The sequence below is a fragment of the Bos grunniens genome, chromosome 24, assembly GCF_055505025.1.
Source record: "Bos grunniens cultivar Pamir isolate PY7600 chromosome 24, Bosgru_T2T1.0, whole genome shotgun sequence".
NCBI lineage: Eukaryota > Metazoa > Chordata > Mammalia > Artiodactyla > Bovidae > Bos > Bos grunniens.
In genome coordinates, this window is record NC_141188.1 from 43430836 (window position 1) to 43452906 (window position 22071).

General features: G+C 45.2%; 1 protein-coding gene across 1 annotated transcript in view; it reads left to right on the forward strand.

The window, feature by feature from the left end:
- Window positions 1-22071, forward strand: part of RAB31 (RAB31, member RAS oncogene family) — an 81665-nt gene that overhangs the window by 30853 nt on the left and 28741 nt on the right. The window contains exons 3-5 of the mRNA XM_086373197.1: window positions 4102-4183; window positions 18139-18210; window positions 19104-19210. Of these exons, the coding sequence (XP_086229323.1) occupies window positions 4102-4183; window positions 18139-18210; window positions 19104-19210 (261 nt within the window). The remainder of the gene's footprint in view (window positions 1-4101; window positions 4184-18138; window positions 18211-19103; window positions 19211-22071) is intronic.

Consider the following 22071-nt stretch of genomic DNA (forward strand, 5'->3'; position numbering starts at 1 on the left):
ATCTTAGTACTTGGCCCAGTGTGTTTTTCTCCACAAAGACAGCATGCTCTCTGCAGAGAACAAGGTTTGGTTTTCCTCAGCAGGGAAACAACGAGTGTATCAATTTGGGGAACTGGGTAGGATGGATGAGGACAGGGCAACGGCCTCCATCAGCCTTGAGTGGAGAAGATTCACGGCAGGGCACACGGCAAGCTTCTGACTCACAGCCATCGAGTCCACTGGGAGTCCACCGCCTCCCACGGTGATCACTGCCTTGGGAAAGACCTCAGGCTCTGAAAGGGCATTGTTTCTGCACCAAAAATTCATCCTTGTCACCCGATGACTCATGAGAAACCCTGACTGCTATTCAAGCAGATTGTCGGCATCATGAACAGACGTGTGCACCTCTCTTTCTAGTTTGACCTTTACAGGGACATCATGTTTCTTCTCTGCCAGATTCTGCTTCCCGCAGGTAGTGAAGCCAGTTCAGCATTGCTCACCCCCATTGCTCGGGAAGCAAAGACGCCTGAGAGTCTGAAGTTGAAAGCTAGCAAGGAGGCTGGAAAAAAAAAAACAAAAACCCAACCAAAAGAGCAACGGTTGTCAGTCTTCATTTCAAACAGTAATCGTCTTTCTCCTAGTGGCAGGAAATCAGGAACAGAGAGAGGTGTCTGCACATATAGGTATGTGTGTGTGTGTGCATGCTCAGCCGTGTCCAGCTGTTTGCGACCTCATGGACTGTAGCCCGCCAGGCTCCTCTGTCCATGGGATTCTGCAGGCAAGAATCCTGGAGTGTGTTGCCATGCCCTCCTCCAGGGGATCTTCCTGACTCAGGGATCAAACCCGCATCTCTAGCATCTCCTGCATTAGCAGGCAGATTCTTTACCAGTTGAGCCACCAGGGAAGCCCCACATATAGGTGAATACATGCATATCTGTGGTATGATATGCATTGCTACTTTCACTAGAGCTGTTCCTCGAGGGCTCACTGTATACCAACGGGGACTTCACAGCTGTCATTTCCTCATTTGACCCTGAAGCTGCCCATAGATCACGCAGGGTGGATTTGGGGCCTATTTCACAGATGAGCAAACTGAGGGACTGTGACCATCATCCCCCAGGGTGGCCATGAGGCTCTGTCTTCTCTCCTGACTGTGCCATCAGATTCTTTCTTGACCAGGGTCAAGGCCGTTTCAGGTCTCAGGCTTACCTCCGTCTTATCTGTAAAGTGAAAAGCGTAGTCTGGGTATATTTTTTTCCCCTAGCTCATAAAAGTCTTAAGATTTTAAAGGCATGAACTTAGTTTTCTAAACCTGAGAACTTTTTGTGAGCAGAGTTGCTGCGTTATTTATCCCATTGCCTAGAATATATTGAAGAATGAATGAAAATCTGATTTGTTGTTTAGTTGCTAAGTGACTTGTTTAGTTGGTAAGTGACTTGTTGTTTAGTCGCTAGGTCGTGTCTGATTTTCTGCGACCCCATGGACTGTAGCCTGCCAGGCTCCTCTGTCCTTGGGATTTCCCAGGCAAGAATATTGGAGTGGATTGCCAATTCTTTCTCCAGGAGATCTTCCTGACCCAGGATTGAACTTGCATCTGCTGCATTGGCAGGCAGATTCTTTTCTACTTTACCACCGAGCCACCTGAGAAAATCTGACTTACATCAATGTAAAAACAAAAATAAGCATCAAGACAAAATGTTGATATCGCTGTCTACATACAATTTTAAAAAGCATTTTTGGAAAATGTTCCATAAGCCAAGTTAAAGGGCGAAGGTTAAACTGGAAAAAAAAAATTTTTTTAATACACTGTTACAAAAAGTTGGTATAAAATAGTCAAAAAGGACACAAGAAGTGGGATGACCATACCTGCTAAAAAGTAGGCAAAGGTCATGAACTAAAGATTCACAAAAGGAAAACAACTGAAGAGAAAATACTAAAATGATGTCAGACTTACGACAACCATGACAAAAACCAGAAATGAAATACCATTTCCTGTGTGTCATCCTGGAGCAGATTCGAGAGGCTCTTGTTTGCGGAAAAAATCATCTCATACATTTCAGCGGGTGTAGAGGTAGGTACAAGCTACCATTTGGTGAGCATAGCAATGTGGAGAATATATGCTTCTAAGAAGTCCAAAGAATAGTTGTACAAGGACACAAAGATTCAGGTTCAAGGATATTCATTTAACCATTGTCATAATAGTGAAAAATAGGGGACCATGACATGGTGTGTAATATGCAGTCACCAGGTAATGATGCTGATCTGTAGGCACAGAAATAGAAAGATGTCCACGATATATCAAGTGCAGGAGATACAAAATCTGTGTACCATCGACTTGGGGGATAAAAGTTGTGTCAACACCATTTGGAAGACAGTATCAACTTATTAGCAGTGATTATGACTGGGTAGTGAAATTACAACTGATTTTATGTTCCTCCTTTATATTCATTAAAAACATTTTTTAATGAAGTACTAATTTTTAATAAAGTACTAATATTGCTTTTATAATGAGAAAAGTCATCAAGAGATTTTGATTTTTGGAGTATATTTGCTCTGACGAATAAGCTGGGACGTACAGTTTAAGAACTCTTAAAGAAATGAAATGTCATGCGGCAGATGTGATTTTGATCATGTTAGGTTATATCACTTAGAAAAATGCTTAGAATTTCCATCTAGTGCAATTGCGTGTTAATAATAATCTGACTATTCACTGTGGTGTTCAGTACATTGTAGGGACAGTCATGGGACCTACAGGGACGAATATCTTCCTCCCTGGAACTTCTGTGGTCTGCCCTTAGTCTCAGGGAAGAGTAGAAATTGAGGAAATCTTACCAGGCTGAGCACTGAGTGGTGGCAGGGCTGGCTCTTGCTGGACTGTGAGGGCCCTTGGGGTCCGTGAGAGTGAGGGAAGACATCCTGATGCTTACCCCTGCAAACTCCAGTCTGCATCCTGAGAAGAACAAGAGGAGGACACCTTTATTGTCCCTAGAAAGTAAATTTGGTTCAGTGATCATATCTGACATATAGTCTAAATTTTCATTTTGCCAATTTCATTTGTTCTCAAAACTTTGGAGTACTTTTCCCACTAATCCAGGGTCCAGTCAAGTTCCATACAGTACATTTGGTGGGTTTGTCTCTTTCCTCTCTCTTAATCTAGATTCTAAAACAACCCCCCCCACCCCACCCCCGGTCTTTGGTTTTGTTCACTTTTCAGGACATTGACTTGCTCCAAGCATTTGGGCCCATCATCTGTTAGAATGTTGCCTATTCCAGATTTACTGGATTGCATCCTCACGATTAAATTCACACTAAACATTTTTTGGCAGGAACTCTGCACAGGTGAACAGGTGATGCGTGCACTGACCACACCACGTCAGGAGGCTCCTTGTGCCTGCTTCTCGCACAGTCAGAGGCTTGTGTTGTTTAATGAATGGGAAACTTTATCACACAGGAAAAAAAAAAAACTAAGGCTACTCAACATTCCTTGTGTTAGACTTTTACATCTTTTCTGAGCACTGAGAAAAAGCTTAAGAGGAACTATGCAAAAAAAAAGTATCAAGTGTTTCATTATCTACTGAGAGTTTCAAATCCTCCCTTTTTCATGGAGAAAACAAGTATTTGTTCATCTACCCATCTTTATCCCTGCATTTGCACAAGCAGGATGAGGGTGAGACACAGTATTCTAAAGGTTGCTGTCAGTGCTGGGGTCAAAGAGCAGGGAGTATGCACCACTGTTTACACCTCTGCAAGGCCCACACTCTCATGTGCCTGGATACAGCTGCTGTTTTCACTCTTAATTGTGGTGATGATACATTTTTAAAATCTTAAGTTTTTTTTCCCCTGATTTCAAGCATCTAATGTCTTAGGACTGTTGAAGATAAGTGTTTTGAAACACAGTGTTCTGAATACACTTTTTGCCTCCCCCCGCCCAAGTCCCTTGTTGGACTAACAGAAGAGGCGGGATTTCTTCTTTGGGGTGACAGGTCCCCTTTCCTCTCCATGGACCCTAGAGGAGAGCCTATGGGGTCCTGCCAAGGCCCCGCCATCACCTGTTGGAAACAGAGTCTTCGTGAAGGTCGCGGGGGTGATCGGTAATGTGCCAATGTTGCTTCTCTTTTTCAGGGCGTCTTTTATGACCAAAACTGTGCCTTGTGGAAATGAACTTCACAAGTTCCTCATCTGGGACACTGCTGGTCAGGAACGGGTAAGGACACGCTGCTGCTGGCTTCCTGGGGAAACGCTGCCAAACAGCACTGGTTTCTTTGTATCTGGCAAGACTTGGTGACTAGTGATAGAAACCCAGCTTCAAATGAGTTAAGCACAAAAGGAAACACGCTCTTTAGGCATGAGGAACGGGAAGGGGCTGAATCCCATCCCTGCCAATGTGCCTGTCAAAGCTGCACGACTCTATTCCATTTTCTTTGCTTGCTGACCTTGAAATTGACTTCTTTTTAGGCTGACCCCCTGGCTCAGCAACCCCAAAAATAGAGCAGCTCTTCCCAGGCAGGAGGCTCCTCCTCTACCTGGTCTGAGCTGTGTGCTCAGGGGATGTGGCGCCCCTGCTGGCGGGGCCAGGGAGTGCACTTGCCCCAGGAGGTGGCTGTGCTCAGTTCCACCCGAGCTCCATGGCCTGGGAGCTGGACAGGCTTTGTTTCCTGAAGTCTGGGTTCCCATCCTGGGAAACGAGGGAATGGGTCCTGGGTTACCAGGAATAATGGATGATGGCTGTCTTATTCCTGTTGTTGTTCAGAGCCTAAGTTGTGTCCCGCTCTTTGTGATCCCCCCTGCACTGCAGCATTCCAGGCTTCCCTGTCCTTCACTATCTCCTCGCATCTCTTATTCCTAATTCTTTTTAGTTCCTGAAAATGTTTATGGAGAAGATAACTCCAGAAGCTCCATCTCTAGATTTTAAAAGGTGAAACAATAGATACCCACAGACTGTCTCGAGCAGGGGAGCAGGGAATGTAATAACTAGGGCATATGTTATCAGAGTTGAGAGGAGTGGCCTTGATGGGTGAACACAGGGCTCACCAGTACCTTCTCTTAACCAATCAAAACTGGCCCCAGAGCTGGTTATCGCAGAGTAAGACAGGTTGAACTTGCCCTGGTCTGTTCCCAGCTCAGATGTTGCCGTCTCTTCCCACCCCACTTAGAATGTTAGCACTTCCTCACTCCCCACCCCAGCTCGCTCCCTTTTGCTCCACAGCCCTTGCTATGTGTGTTCAGGTGCTCAGGTGTGTCCCCTGGACACAACTTTGCGACCCCATAGACTCCTCTGTCAGTCTCCTCTGTCCATGGGATTTCCCAGACAAGCATCCTGAAGTGGGTTGCCATTTCCTTCTCCAGAGGATCTTCCCAATCCAGGGACTGAACCCATGCCTCCTGCATTGGGAGGCGAGTTCTTTAACCACTGCGCTACCAGGGAAGCCCACAGCCTTCACCAACCTCTAATATGCCCCTCAGTTCGCTCGTCGATTCTGTCAACCGTCTCCCTCTCACAGGAGAATCCAGGACTCAGGATAATCCATCGTTTTCATTATCAGCTCCTCACACACCAAGTGTGTGTTTATACGAATTTCATTTTCTATAAATCCCCTCTTAAAATGAACATTCCAGTGTTTGTAGATGAAGCTGTCTCAGAGGTTTCCTTTCCTTTAATGAGGACGAATCTTCTGGCGTCAAATGCTACCCTTGTTAGAACATCTGCTACTTCGCTGTGGAATCGAGAACTCAGATTAGCACACAGGAAGCTGCTACCTGGGGCCCCTCTTTCTCTCTGACCATGGGCCATACCCACTCCCAAAGTTAGGGGGCTGGAGTCCAAGGGAAGTGATAGTGTAGGGGTCTCTTCTCTATGTCCCTGTGTGTTCTCTGTAGCGATCAGCTAGATTTCTGTTTTTGGAGTTGGGGGTTGTTCCTTAAGCAAAGAGGTTTTCTTCTTCCCCATGTTACTTTTGCTCATGAAATAGTTGCTTATGCAGCTGCTTTTTAAAAACTAATTTTATTTACTTGTTTCTGGCTGTGCGGTGTTCCTTGCTGCGCGCAGGGGCTTTTCTCTAGTTGCAGTGAGCAGGGGCACTCTCTAGTTGTGGCGCAGTGGCATCTTATTGCAGTGGCTTCTTGCTGCAGCTCCTAGGCTCTGGAGCACAGGCTCTGTAGTTATGGCCCACAGGCTTAGTTGCTCTGCGGCATGTGGGATCTTCCCGGACCAGGGATCGTAGCTGTGTCTCCTGCATTGGCAGGCAGATTCTTTACCACTGAGCCACCAGGGAAGCCCCTGCAGCAGCTCTTCCAGAGTGTCGTAAGTCTGTTTTACACGGAGAGGCAGCGTTGCGGCTCTTTCTGGCACTGCATGTCCTCTAGGCTGTGCCCCGGTCTTGTGCTCAGTGCTTACTGCGTGCTTACTACACTAATGCGTGTAGCCCACTCACGGCGCTCAGCTGGGACTGTCTTGATCGCCATCCACAGGGGAGGTCACCCCGGCTCAGAGAGGTTGAGTAACCTGGTCAAGACCACACAGCCAAGAAGGTATAAAGCAGAACTCTGAATCGAGCAGTCTGGGTCCTGGGATTGATAGTTCTGTATTGATGGGAAAAAAGCACACAAAACCGCACAATTAAAATGATCCAAAATCCCACGGCCCAGGTATTATTTCTATTGTTGACATTAGGTGGCCATTCTCCAGATAGCTGACTGTGTGTGTGTGGGATAATTTCTTATCAATAGGATCCTGATTCTTTATAACCTGCTGTTTTCACTTGTGTTGAAGTGTCCCTAAAGGGAGATTTCTGTGTGATTGAAGCAGGGTTCTTGACATTGACTTACCTAGTCTAATAGTCATGAGATCAATTACTTTGGGTGAAATTTGACTCTAACGTGACTATCAGAGTTTGGAGTCTGGCCCACTTAGCATCTCAAAGCAAAAGCACCGTAACATTTCTTTCATAGGCCTGTATTTTTAATTATTCTAATTGCTTTTCTAAAATGTATCTCTCAGGTTGTAGATACCTGTGACTATATCACTGTGTCTATAATTTGAAAAGCATAAGCCTCATATTAGGGCTTCTTCTTGTACTCCAGGGAAGGGCGCTTGGGTTTGGGTGGTCATTTCAGGCGAATCCAGGTTTGTGGAGCTTGAGTGGACAGAGTCCGCCTGACCTCGTGGTCATGGATCCCTCTGGCGTGCTCCCCCCAGGCTGACCTTGCCTCGTCCCCCCATGCAGCCTGCTCTCGCTCCAGTGATGGCAATTTTTCAGTCGTTTTGGCAGCTTCATGCTGGACTTAATCGTGCTTGTAATGACGTTGCCTCATGTTTGAGCTAAAAATAAACTCCCTGCTGTTGCTGGTGCAGATTGCAATTGGTTCTCTCATTAATCTCTGGAGTCCAGTGCATTTTATTTTCCCTCCTTATCGTTGTAGAAATCTACTGCTGTTCTCCTTAGTTTTTACAATGCTAAACCCAGTCTCTTTGGATTTATGAGTTGACCGTATCGAGACAGATTTAACTGCTCAGCGCGGTGCTTTGCATGTGACGACTCCTCAAAACTGGACCGTGTCTGAGTCTGCCTGGCACACATAGCTCTCCTGTCAATGTCCTACTTACTGTGGTGCTGAGTCTACACTAGATGTGGCACAGATTTGTACTCTCCAAGGATGACTTTTCCCTCTGAGCACTAAAGATGTAAAAGGATTCTGGTCTCCTGTTCTTGTAGAAGAGTGCATTCACTCTTTTTTGTTTGTTGTAAATTTTATTGAAGTGTAGTTGGTTTACAATGTCGTGTTAATTTCTGCTGTATAGCAAAGTGGCTCAGTTATACACACACACATATGTATTCTTTCCATATTCTTTTCCATTATGGTTTATCATAGGATATTGAATATAGTTCCCTGTGCTGTAGAGTAGGACCTTGTTTATCCATCCTGTGTGAAATAGCTTGCATCTGCTAATCCCAGACTCCCAGTCCATCGTCCGTCTTCAGCCCTCTGTCCCTCTTGGTAACTACAAGTCTGTGCTCTGTGTCTGTGAGTCTGTTTCATAAATAAGCTTATTGGTGTCATGTTTTAGATTTCACATATAAGTGATATCATGTGATATTTGTCTTTCTCTGTCTGACTTACTTCACTTAGTATAATAATCTCTAGGTTCATCCACATAGCTGTTGTTTCATTCTTTTTTATGTCTGAGTAATATCCCACAGTTTGTAAGTACCGCATTTTCTTTATCTGTTCCTCTGTTGATGGACACTTAGGTTGTTACCACGTCTTGGCTGTTGTGAATAGTGATGCTATGAACATAGGGGTGCATGTATCTTTTCCAACTAGCATTTCTTCTGTGTATAAGAGTGCATTCATTCTTGAGATGTTGTCTTTTGCTTTTAGTTCAGCCCTGTATGATGGGCATCCTCCAGTTCTTTCAGTGGCAAATGGTAATCCATCAAGTGCCTCTGTAAAAAAAAAAATGGTTAAAAAAGTGTAACCATTTCCAGTTGATTGCTGAATCCAGTTTGTTAAAAGCTTACTGTCTTTGAGATTCGTGCATTGACTGGGGGGTTGTTTCGAGAGAAGAGGGCCCTGTCGGAGCTCGGAGGCGGCTCCTGGGGTGTTCACCCTGTCCTGTTCGCAGGGGTTGTCCTGTTGATTTCTGCTTCATGCTGATGGGTGAGGAGGGGCAGTGGTAGGTCAGCAGAGCCTCTAGCAGGATGCTCTCAGGGACTGGAGCTCAGAGAGAGCCCTGGGGAGAGAAGGGAATTTATCTGCCGAGCTTTGTCTTCCCAGCTCCCATTGTTAGGATTTGTGAGGGGAAATGAGACTTCTGTGCCAGGGTGTCAACTCATTCCTTCCTTCTGAGTTTCCTCTGATTTCCTCTTTTGTTCTTTCATTTCAACTGGGGACCAATGTATCCTCATTGCTACTGAATATTACAATGTGAAATGAAGCTTTACCTTTCTAGATGTATACTTCCAAATCTTTCTGTGCCTGCTTTAAAACACAATGACAATCCATAGAATAACTCCATTAAAAATGTCAGCATCCAGGAAAAATGTCAGACTTCCTTTTCCTGATGCGATCCATCAGAGCAGCATTATTTTAAGAATGTAACCTGGAAAAAAAATGAACATCATCTTATTGTTTTGTTTCATTTGGTTAGAGTCATCGTTGTAGTTGTCCGTCTTTCCTAGTTGGCTTGTTGTTTAGTTGCTAAGTCGTGTCCTACTCTTTGTGACCCCATGGACTATAGCCCGCCAGGCTCCTCTGTCCATGGGATTCTCCAGGCAAGAATACTGGAGTGGTAGCTATTCTCTTCTCTCAGGGATCTTCCCCACTCAGGGACAGAACCTGAGTCTCCTGCATTGCTGAGATGCGGGTTCTTTACTGCTGAGCCACCTGGCAAGCCCGCTCATTTCCCTTCTTGGGCTCAGCTCCTCCCATCTCCCATAACTTGGAAGCTTACATAACGGAATCACAGATGCTAGGGTGCAGCTGAGAAAGCCGTGGCCTCAATATTGGGTCAGAATGAGTCCTTGGGAAGGAAAAGAGAATCGAAGACAGCAAGTTCAAGGTCAAGTTCAGGCTCTTTCCAAACATCAAAAGAAACTTCTGCTCCCTTTCCTTCTTTCTTAGGGCCCTGGAGTTCGTGGTCAGGAAAATGGTTCACTATTCATAGGCTGTGGCTAAAGTCAGAGGAAAGTTTGACCTTCAGGCCTCCTTGAAGAAAGAGGCCTCTTACAGTCTCTGAAAGAGCTGATCTTTGTTTTCTCCCCAACTCGCCCTACAGCCCCTGGAGAGAGAGGCCAGCTCCCAGCTCCCAGCACCGAGCCTACACTCTCAGCGCTGCTGGAGGGCGGGGGGCTTCACCCTTGGCCCCTCCTCACAGACTTCCATGGAGGGGGGTCTGCCTTCAGTGGGAGGAGGTGGGGTCCATGCAACGCCCCTTCTTAGAGAACAGGGCTTCCACAGTGTGGACTGAGGCCTCACTTAGGGAACTATGCCCTCCCTCCATCCCCCCACCCACAAGAAGGCTCTCAGAAAGGAAAAGTGGGTGAAGGTTGTGTGTGAAGCTGATGGCTCAGAGGCCTGCAGATGTGCTATTAAATGAGAGCAGCGGCTGTCGATGGGGCCTGGGAGCCTCAAGAGTCACTTTTTAGTGAAAAGTCACCCAGAGGGGCAGAGATCCGGCGACAGAAACCGAGGAGAAGAGTGTGACAGTGGTGTTTGGGCTGGAGCAGAACCAGCTGCTCACTGACCTGGCTCCCAGGGTTTGTTCTGTGCGGGGGTGTTAGCATCATTTAGGAAAATAAGATTTTACGTGCAGAATTGTCCTGCTGGGTGTCAGAATGTTGCCGACGGGAGAGAAAGAGGAAAGACACGTCCGTGTACTGAAAAAATAAATCCAGTAAGTCCTTCAGGAAACACTGAAAAGTCTCTGCCCTCGGTGGGTGGGATGGGAATGCTGGGAAGGGGGAGGGGACGGGGAATGGGGACTCAGGAGCAGTGGTGGGGTGGGGGGTCTCAACCCTGAGCTGGCCTGAAGGGACCCAGCCCCTTCCTCCGGCATCCTCCCCACCAGGACAGACCCTCGGCTCCCCAGAGAGCATCTCCCCCTCCTGGGGACTGATGTGGCTCCTCTGGATGAAGACTCTTGGCTCCTAGGGCTTTTTCTGTTTGTCTTTAGTCTGGGATGTGATGCCATTAAGTCTTCCCAGGTGGCACTAGTGGTAAAGAACCCACCTGCCTATGCAGGAGACTTAAGAGATGTGGGTTCAATCCGTGGGTCATGAAGATCCCCTGGAGGAGGGCATGGCAACCCACTCTACTATTCTTGCCTGGAGAATCCCATGCACAGAGGAGCCAAGTGGGCTACAGTCCATAGGGTTGGACACGACTGAAGCGACTTAGCATGCATCCACATGATGCCATAAGTGACTTCTCATTGTGAGGCAGGGTCTGCACCTCTTGGCTAAAGGCCAGTCTCCTCGTGTGACTCTCAGGGGACCTAGGGCAGAGAGCCCAGGTGGTGGGGCCGGAGGCAGGACTTTGGGGCCCGGCTGGGGTTGTGCTTGTTAAGAACCTGAGATGCCCTTTACCTGGTCGGCCTCTCTCCTCCCCTGCTTTCCCTCTTTTCCTTTTACACAGCTGATTTCATACCCCTGGTTAAAATACAAGCAATAAATGTCGTTCCTGACAAGGAAGTTAGACACACAGACTTTGTGTAGCGTGGAAAAGCATGTCTGTGAGCCCCTGCATGTCCTGTTATGGGGACAAAGGTGTGTCCTCTGAGCGGGAACTTTATCTTCAGAGCGGCCCTGAAGGAGCCACCTCCTCCGTCCACTCTGAGGAGAGTGAGCGCTTCTGAAGGACAGGGGTTTGTCGGCGTCTTCACCGTCTCTGTTTCCCGTGGCTGTTGTAATGCACATGTAGTGCCTTCTAACAACCTGGGTTCACAGCCTCCCAGGTCTGGACTGTGGGCCGGCAGGTTCATATTTGGAGGCTCTGAGAAGAGTCGGCCCACAGTCTTTGCCTTGTGGCCCATACATCCATCTTCAAAGCAGAGCATCTTCAAGCTTCTCTGATTCCCCCGCCTCCCTCTTCCATCGGAGAGGATGCATGTGGAAGACCCTGTGTGATGCCACTGCCCCAACCTGGTAGCCCGGCATAACCTCCCTTCCCAGGACCAGCTGCCCACCTCCGGCCGCCCTGTGCTGTAAGAGGTCACAGGTCCAAGGATGAAGCTGTGGACATCTTGGAGGACTATTGTCCTACCTGCTGACCCTCTGTCTCCATCGCTTAGAATGGCCCTGTCATGTACCAGATGTCCAGTAGATGGGTGTTGAATGAATGAGTAAAGTTAGTGCCAGCCCATATCTTCATTACACCTCTGAAAGTGATGCTTCATTTCAGAGAAGAAACTGAATCGTGGAAAAAGAGTGGAATTTGGGGTCAGAAGACCTACATTTAAGGACTTTTAAGAGCTGTGTGTCTGTGGGCAGTTTGCTTAATCATCCTGAGCCTTGGTTTTCTCATCTGTACAATGGGACACCCCCCCCACCACCACCACCATCTAGCCTGCCCATCCACACAGGGTTATTGGCTCTTTCATTGCTGAAAGTTTGTTGAGTTCCTGCTCCTGCCCAAACAGGGGTTTACAGAAGGTTCTGGGTGGATTCGGTAGCTGAGAAAAGGTGTGAATGGAGGAGGGGCAAGCTCTGTGGATGTGATTCCTGAATGCTGAGGAAATCCTTTGGCATTGGCACTTTGAAAGAAAAAAGAAAGTAAAGGGGGAAAAAAATCCCTTTTCATTGCAAACATAGTGTATACAGTTAACATTTTAAAAGAGTTCTTTCAGGAACCGTGAAAACAAGTGATGGATTTGCCTGTAATGGCATTATTCAGAAACAGCCATTTTGATAGGTTTTTCTATTCAACTTTATTTATTACTGGGTTTTTAGGACATCTGAGTAGGCATATTAAATAGGCCTTTCTGCTTTCTGTGGAGAGAGAGGGTCTGTGTAAAACTCAGAAACCTTCTTCTGAATGGCACAGAAGGTACATTCAGTGATGGTTTTTCCATTCAGCCTCTGCCAGCTGGGAATGTCGGGAATGTCAGGAATGCCCTTCCCCCTCTTCCCCCTTTGTTTGAATCCTGAGGGACCTCAGGACATGTTCTGGCTTCTGCCCTAGACTGCCCACTGCCCTGGCATTCTGGGGGAGGCTGAGGATTTCTGCTTGTGTGCTGCCCCCACCCCCAGGACAGAGTGGCACGGGCCCCCGGACTATGAAAGCATCACACAGGGACCAGCGCTCTCTGAGATCCTCAGACAACTGAGCCCTGCAGCTCGTGGGCCTGATGCCAATGCCCTCGGCTGGGGCGACTCTCACCCGGGAGGCAGAGCCCAGCTGGGGTTGGTCCTTTTTAGGAAACTTCATGTATTTTCCATCACTGCTCCTTCTTGACATGCAGAACATTGCTTCTACGGAATTTATGATGCCACAAACCCATGTTAAGGAATTCTGCCTAAAGTCGACTGGGTGGTCTAAAGGACTGGGTTTCCTGGAATGGTTCTTTCCACTGTGTGCTGACTGTGCGTGTGTGCACACAGAACACTGTGGAATGGGATGAAGGGAGCTTTGTGTTGCAGGTGAGGCAAGAGCGGGGCGAGAGTTCCATCCAGAGTCTGTCTGACCTTGACCATGAGTCCTCACAGAGCTGGGAAAACCTTAGCTGTCACCACCCACCCCTGCCTACCCCAACCCAGACTGGTACTGAGCCAGATGCAGGTCAGCACCCTGTCTTGAGTCGAGATCTCTTCACCCTGTGCCCCTAAAGTGGGTTCTCAGGACACTCACTAGGTCCCTAGATGTTAAGAAATATTGCTTGAAAAAAGGTAGAAAATAAAGAATTCTGAGTGAAAGCAAAATAAATAAGTTTCTTTATTATAGAAAATTTCAGAGCCTTTCATGTACCAATAATACTTTGTGAACTCCAGGGAAGCATTATAATATGTTGTTCAGTTGCTAAGTTGTGTCCGACTCTTTGCAACCTCGTGGACTGCAGCATGCCAGGCTTCCCTGTCCTCCACTGTCTCCCGGAATTTGCTCAGACTCATGTCCATTGAGTCGGTGATGCCATCCAACTATCTCATCCTCTGTTGTCCTTCTCCTGCCTCAGTCTTTCCCAGCATCAGGGTCTTTTCCAATGAATCAGCTCTTCACATCAGGTGGCCAAAGAATTGAAGCTTCAGCTTTACCATCAGTCCTTCCAATGAATATTCATGGTTGGTTTCCTTTAGGATTGACTGGTTTGATCTCCTTGCTGTCCAAGGGACTCTCAAGAATCTTCTCCAACACATGGTTCAAAAGTTTTAGTATGTAGCAGTTCCTGAAACTTATTTGGCCAAGAAACCTTTCTCTCCAAAAAGCACTTCAAGGGCACAGTGTTCTGCAGGACACTCCCCTTGGGAAATACTGAGCCGTCTTGATTTCTATGCCATTTAATATTTTTCAGAAACTTGAGTTTAATTGCTGCCCAGTATTCCAGCTATTAAACCAACCAATTATGGTTTCTTTGAGGCCACCTCTGATCATCCCCTTCAGAAGTGAAACTGTTGAGTCACAGTGTACGAATGTTTCAAGACTTTTTTTTAATTTTAATTTTACTGGAGTTGATTTACAATGTAGTCTTAGTTTTAGGTGTATTGCAACATGATTCAGTTATACATATATTCTTTCGTTTTTAGATTCATTTCTCATGTAGCTTACTTATCACAGAATGCTGAGTACTGTTTCCTGTGCTATACAGTAGGTCCTTGTTGGTTATCTACTTTATATATAGTAGTGTGCATGTGTTTATCCCAAGCTTCTGATTTATCCCTCTCCCTCACATTTGCTCTTTGGTAACTGTAAGTTTGTTATCAATATCTATAAGTCTGTTTTTTAAGTAAGTTCATTTGTATCTTTTTAAAAAATTAGATTCCACATATAAATGATATCATATGGATTTGTCTTTCTGTGTCTGACTTACTTCACTCAGTATGATAATCTCTGGGTCCATCCATGTTGCTACAAATGGTATTATTTTGTTCTTTTTGTAATAGCTGAATAATATTCCATTGTGTGCCCCAGGGATCGAACCTTCGTCCCTTAGTCTCCTGCATTGGCTGGTGGATTCTTTACCACTAGTGCCACTCGGGAAGCCCATATATATACCACATCTTCTGGATCCATTCCTCTGCCAGTGGAGTGTAGGTAAGCCTTTGTAAATACATTGTCCAGATGCTTTCCAGAAAGGTCATGCCCATGTATCCCTCTGGTGGTTGCTGGAAGTGGGTGGCACTTTGCACCTGTGAAAGCTGAGGGTCTAAGACGCTCAGAGGAGGGCAATCCCTTGCCCTCACCCTGTAGACATCCGGCAGTTACAACACAGTCACACACATAAACGGACATAAACAGTCATTTCTTTTGAGCGAACACATTTGTCTGTTCTCGGCGCCCTGTGCTTCTTCGAAACGATTAAATGTCACCTGAGAGTTATCTGAACTCTTTAATGTGGCATTCTAGATATAGTTAGGGAGGAAGGGATTTCGAATTGACCTCTATTGCGCTGATTTTCAAATAACCTTTCAAGGTGAGTTGTTTTGATAAGTTTTGTCAACCTCCTGTGATTGCGCACTTGGTTTCTAGAAGAATCTTTTACTCAAGTGTTTCATCAGTCTTAATTCCGACCTCATGGAAATGGAATGATGTCATGTTGAATACTGAGGCTGTTTGTGGTGCCTTTGTTTTATATTTGTGGGGGAAGCATACACATTGTAGGCGAGATGTGATTTATCTTTCTGTCCTCCACAAACATCCTTTGGTCAATGCGTTATTGGGTTTTAGAACTGAGACTCGAACTTTAGCTCATTTAAAACCCCCAAGTCCCCGGCAATAAAGTTGAAGTGGCTTCACCCCCGGATTTATTTCAAAATGCTTCCATTTGGAGGAAGGAAACAGCAAGTAATGCATTATATAGAAAGCTCTAATCAATAATTCATGAGACCTGTAGACCACTGACTGTTCCACATTCACTCCATGGCATTACTGCTGAGAACAATTTTAGAAGATCCACAGTTTGTGTCTGAGTTCGCGAGTGTCTCGATTTTCGAGATGTACATTTGGTACTGCCTCTCCTACTTCAAGTGTTTAAGTGGACTTTTCTTAGATGGAGGCTGTTTTGGAAAAATGGGCATTTTATGTAATTGGGCTGCAGGGACACTTTATTCCTTTCCATTAGCAAAGCAGGAATGTCTAGCAAATACATGGCCTTTTCCTCCGTTATGGCAGGGATTCTGATTTTGGTTTCTGCATCTGGAGTGGGTTGCCAAAAAATGGACTAAAAATAGATGTTTGAGGGCTGACAAGGACAGCCCAGAGCTGGGTAGTCAGTGCTGATGGAAAGCTCTGTCCTCAGTGAGTCATGGTCAGTGGCCAGGGCCCTCCTGCTGGGAACTCCTGTGTCCATCCTGAGCTCCGTGTAACATGTGCCCCCTTCTGAAAACCACACGGGTGCAGGGCAGCTTCTCATGGAGTGGAGACTCGCCCGAGGGCCAGAGGCTGGGACAGGGGCCTGGTGAGGCCGTGCTAACATCCTGCAGTAGAGGGGAACCTCGGGAGTGGACATGGCGTCCAGTTTCCAGATAGGATCATTTCAACTTGGCCAGTGTTGGTTCAGTGAAAAGCATTGCTCAGGAAGTAAACAAATGATGGTTTTATTGTTTGCTGGGAAAATGTCTGTCCTTCCTCCCCTCCCTGCTCCCCCCAACCCCGACTCTCTAGCAAATATGGCTGCTTTTATTTTTATTATTTTAAATTTGATTTTTATTTCATATTGGAGATTTACAGCGTTATGTTACTTTCAGGTGTACAGCAAAGTGATTTTTATACATATATATAAATCCATATAAGAGACATGGGTTTGATCCCTGGGTTCGGAAGATCCCCTGGAGTAGGAGATGGTTCTTGCTGGAAAATCCCTTGGACAGAGGAGCCTGGCAGACTATGATCCACAGGGTCGCAAAGAGTCGGACATGACTGAAGCGACTTAGCAAGCACATATCCCTCTGAATCTACTGTTTTATATATAGTAGTGTGTATATGGGGCTTCCCAGGTGGCACCAGTGGTAAAGAATCCATCTGCCAATGCAGGAGACACAAGAGATGTGGGTTGGGAAAAACCCCTGGAGGAGGAAATGGTGACCCACTCCAGTATTCTTGCCTGGAGGATCACATAGATTCATCATAAGCTACACATAAGTTTAATCACATAAGCTACAGTCCATAGGGTCACAAAGAGTCAGACATGACTGAAGCAACTTAGCCTGTGTGCATGGTGTATATATGTTAATCCAAAACTCCTGACTTATTCCTCCTAGCTTTCCTCTTTGGTAACCGTAAGTTTGTTTTCTATGTCAGTGAGTCAGTTTATGTTTTGTAAAGAAGTTCATTTGTGTTGTTTTTTTTAGATTCCACATATAAGTGACATCATAAGATACTTGTCTTTGTCTGACTTTCCGTAAGCAGTTCTTTTTATTTTTTCTCCTTTAAATATTTATTTATTCATTTACTTGGCTGCGCTGGGTCTTAGTAGTAGGTTACAGGATTTTCGTTGTGGTGTGCTGGGCCCCTTGTTGCGGCATGCGGGATGTAGTTCCCTGACCAGGGCTCGAATCCGGGCCCCCTGAATTGGGACTGTGAAGTCTTAGCCACTGGACCACCAGGGAGTTCCCTCGGAAGTCACATCTTTAAATACATTCTTGTGGATGAGTAAGTGCTTCCCTCCCCAAAGCCACACCAACTCCAGTTATGATGACTTTTTAATACTTAATAAATTAATAGTCCATCATTGCTTTTGTTTTCATTTCTTCTATTATCATTGGACATGTTTAAAAATATTTATTGGCAATTTATAACTCTTCCTCTGTGATTCATCTATCTATATCCTCTGTTCATTTTTCTATTGAGCTGTTATCTTTTTCTCATTGTCTTTCAAAACCCCTCTGTGAAGTATTCTTCAGATATATTCAAATATGTTTAAAAGTATATTCTTCAAAATAGACATAAAATCTGTGTGTGTCCCCGCGATATGTATCCATCCTACCTGGGGATAAGTGGTTCTTGGGGGTCAGTGGTTCTGACCAGCGATGATTGCTCTGTTCACGTTTAGAGCAAAGCTCATCTCTCTCACCGTTTGTTGAGAATTTGTAGGAATTGCCCAGCCCCGAGGGCAGAGGCCGAGGTGCCCCAGCTGAGGTGTTCCTCCCTAGAGGCTGGCCCCAGATTGTGTGATCTGTGTCCTTAGTAGACATCTTATTGTTGTATCATCCTAATGAGATTGTCCTGGTCCATCATATAAGATAAACAAAGAGCAGTAAAGAAAAGAAAATTCCTAGGATAGCCACACTGATAATAACATTTATTTTTGGCCAGGCCCAAGAGTGAGTTTCACGGTCTGTAAATCACAAGGGTATGAGCTGTGGTGGAGGAAAATGTATTATCTGAGTCCTGGGGAAGTCCTGCGGGGGAATCCAGGGATCCTGTGGGGCTGATGTAGAATGATAATGTTATGGTCATGTGGGATTGTATAAACATGCTTACCTTGGCCTAAAACTGTCCCTTGTTCCTCAGTTTCACTCCCTGGCCCCCATGTACTATCGCGGATCTGCGGCGGCTGTCATAGTGTACGACATTACCAAGCAGGTAGGAGCCCCCTTTAGAACGCGGGTGCCATTTATGGCCTCTCTCTGTTCTGGAAAGACCAAAGCAGGGACTTCACTGCCTGAGTCCTGCCTGGAGCCTGGGATGAGGTTGCATAGTACGGTGCAACAGTGGTTGCTGGGAATGAACACTAAATGCTGAGTTTATCTCGTCTATACGTAGCAAGTGGAGAAAGAGTTGGGAACCCACACAGGTATTCTTACCTGGAGAATCCCATGGACAGAAGAGCCTGGTGGGCCACAGTCTATAGGGTCTCAAAGAGTCAGACACAACTGAACGACTAAACAACAACAACATGTAGCAAAGCCTTTCAAATCTATTTGCTAAATTAAACAACAGTCATCATTCATTTTTAAAATTGATTCTCTGTTCGTAGGGCTAAGGTCATGCCTGCTAATACTGTTCTCCAGAATGTTCAGTTTTTTTAAGAAAAGGAAAAGTATTTTTCAGTTTTGCATCTTTGGTTATTGTTGTTGTTTAGTCACTAAGTCATGTCCAACTCTTTTGTGGAAAAAAAAAGATATATATATATATATATCTGTTTTTTCTTTTCTGATAAATCATGAACAACATTGTTCAGCCCTGTAGCTTCATCTTATTCATGTTAAGGCAGGGCTTTAATTTAAAATTAATGTTATTTGTAGAAGGAAATTACTAACATGATTATCTTCATCAAGTTTATGTTTTACATAAACCTTTTATAGCCTATGTGAGTAAAACTTAGCTAATACTAAATTTTGTGCCAAGATTGAGGTAGTGTGTTCATCTGTATGTGTGTGCCCCCTGAAAATATTTTTCTTCAGTGGATTATATTGGGTTTGTATTTCTGTGTGGTTGAGGGGTCTTTCCCAAGGTTGACTACACTTTTGGTTTAGGATTCATTTCATACCTTGAAGAAGTGGGTGAAAGAGCTGAAGGAACACGGTCCGGAAAACATCGTGATGGCCATCGCCGGGAACAAGTGCGATCTCTCGGACATCAGGTGAGAGGAATTGAAAAGATGTGTGTGGGGCTCATGTTCTCCACCTTGAATGTCTGTGCTTGAAACGCTGTCATACCCACGTGGTTAAGTCTGTTCTGTCATCATTTAACCCATGTCATCCACTTGTGGTCATCAAGGTGTTATTCAAGCAGAGTCGAGTTGAGGGGAAATAATTGGGAAATGCAAATATGAGGGAGCACTCACTCATGAATATTACCATCAAGTCTCCTGTACAGAGCACAGTTACACTCCTGACTCTACATGTCTTTGGGCTAAATGGTTTCCTTATTTTTTTTAATAATATATTTATTTTACTTGGCCTCACCAAGAGGCTTGCAGGATCTTAGTTCCCCAACCAGGGATGGAACCTGGGCCTGGCAGTGGAAGCTCGGGGTCCTAAGCTGTGGACCACCAGGGAATTGCCTTATTGTTGTTTATTGTTACCTTTCCTGTTGTTTTTGTCATTGTTACCACCATTACCATTTTCATATGGGAAGGAGTGTTAGAATTCTTCACATTTTCCATAACGTCCTGTTCGTTTTCTTTCCAGACTTTAATTTAAAGGATGTGGCTGGGTCAGTATGAGCTCACTGTTTTGTTCCAAGATCTGAATTTGGTGCCTCATGTGTGAACACTTGGGCTTCCCCCAGAGAGAGTGGAGTGTCTGCCTTGGCTGTTTCTGGGCAGTCATTGTGAGCAAAGAGCAGTTAGGAAAATAGGACCCTAAAGCGTGTGTGTATGTATGTACGTATATACACATGTTTTTTCTTTTCTGAAAAATCATGAACAACATTGTTTCAGTCCTGTAGCTTCATCTTACTCATGTTAAGTCAAGGCTGTAGTTTAAAATTAACATTATTTGGATATTGAACTTCTGCTGGAGGAAGGTTTGTAGGAACCCAAATTACGTGGACGAGAGCTGTGATGGTGGCTTTATCTAGTCTGATAAGCAAACTATTTTTTACTAAATAAAACTGAAATAAAAAAGGAAACGGTGAATTTGCATTGTCTCCCTTCCCTGGTTAATTTAATTCTCAGCAATGCGAGTACTTGATTTCCGTAAAGACCACAACCCACACTTCAGGTTTTGCTAATCCAAACATGATGAAACCAAAGCGTGATGAATATTGAAAACAGACCTTGTGGAAACCCTGAAGGTAGTCTCTGCCAGGTTGCTCTGTTTCTTTGGGATTTCAAAAGCTTTATATCACATTGCATCAGGTTGGTTTGTAATCACACCTGTAACCACCACTTAATTGTTTGTTTTTCAGGGTACAAATCTTTAACTCTCTAGACTTAGTTTAGGGCTCTGCCTTCTTTACTGTAATCCTGAGACAGCCTGATCATCTAGAATTCCCAGCTGAATGGCCTTCACTTCTGTTGTTGGAAGGAGGTGGGGTGGGCAGATGGAGGTGGGCTCTGCTGAGAGAAAGCCTCTGCTGTCAGCCGACACCACGGATTGTGGTAAAGGTGTGACTTTCAGTGAACTAAGCCTTGAAGATCGTGGGAACACTGGTGGGTGACAGTTTAAGCAGAAAATGATTTAAACGTGAATGGAATTAGGACTCTTGATTACAGGGAATTGAAACCCAATTGAAATTAATTTCAGGAAAGAGTGGAATTTGTTGCAAGATACTCATGGCTCAGAAAGTAAAGAATCCACCTGCAATGCAGGAGACTCGGATTGGATCCCTTGGTCGGGAAGATCCCCTGGAGGAGGACAGGGCAATCGGATCCAGTATTCTTGTCTGTAGAATTCCATGGAGAGAGGAGCTTGGTGGGTTATAGTCCATGGGGTCGCAGACAGTTGGACATGACTAAGTGACTAACACTTTCAGTTTTCACTGGTATCCACATGGTGAAAAAACAGAGGTGCCTTTAGCTCTGGTATTTGGTTTGTTCCATTTTTGGTCTCTTGAAAGATCCTGGCCTGACACTGTGTTTCTAAATTGCCGTAGAAGGATTGCCCCACATCATGACACAGCATTTGTGGCCGAGGAAGAGGATGTGATTGGTACGTGATTTACATGAATATAAAACTCTGGAAGACAGTTGGGCAATTTCTTTTAAAACCAAGCATGAAATTATTGTGTGTTTAGCAATCACACTCTTGGGGCATTTATCCCAGAGCAATGAAAATGTGGGTTCACAGAAAACTGGCACATGAGTGTTCATAGAAGCCTTGTTAGTGGCAGAATCAGTCCGGCTGTCCTTCAGTGGACACAGCAGGCGTGTCACACTGTGGAATACTACTCAGCAATGTAAAGAAACAGAACAGATGCAAGCCACCTGGACGAACCTGCAGGGAAATACAGCTGAGTAAGTAAAGCCAGTACCAAGGGTTTCATGGTGTATGATTCTACTTGTATAATGTTTGGGGAGTGAAGCCATTTTTGAAACAGAGAGGGATTAGTGGTTGTGGTCAGGATGATGTGTAGGGGGCCGGGGGAGGAAGGGCAGCAGGGACATCCTTGTGATGCTAGAACTGTCACCTCTCTGTGGGGGAGGGGGTGGCACACAAACCCACATAGGTGATAAAACTATGTAGAACTTAATTCACACAGAGGAGCACCAGTAAAACCAGGGGAATCTGAATGAGATGGAGTGTGGGTGTCAGGATTCTGGGTGATATTATAGTTTTGCAAAATGGTGCCATTTGGGAAAACAGGGCAACGTGTACAAGGACTCTCGGTATTATTTCTTGTAACTCTGTGTGAATCCACAGCTACTCCAGTAAAAATTTCAGTTCACAAAAACTGGATTTAGATTAAAAAAAAAAAAAGTAAATCTTAGGCAGTGGTGTGTGTGTGGATATATATATGTGCACATACATGCATGCATATTATATATGTTGTATACGA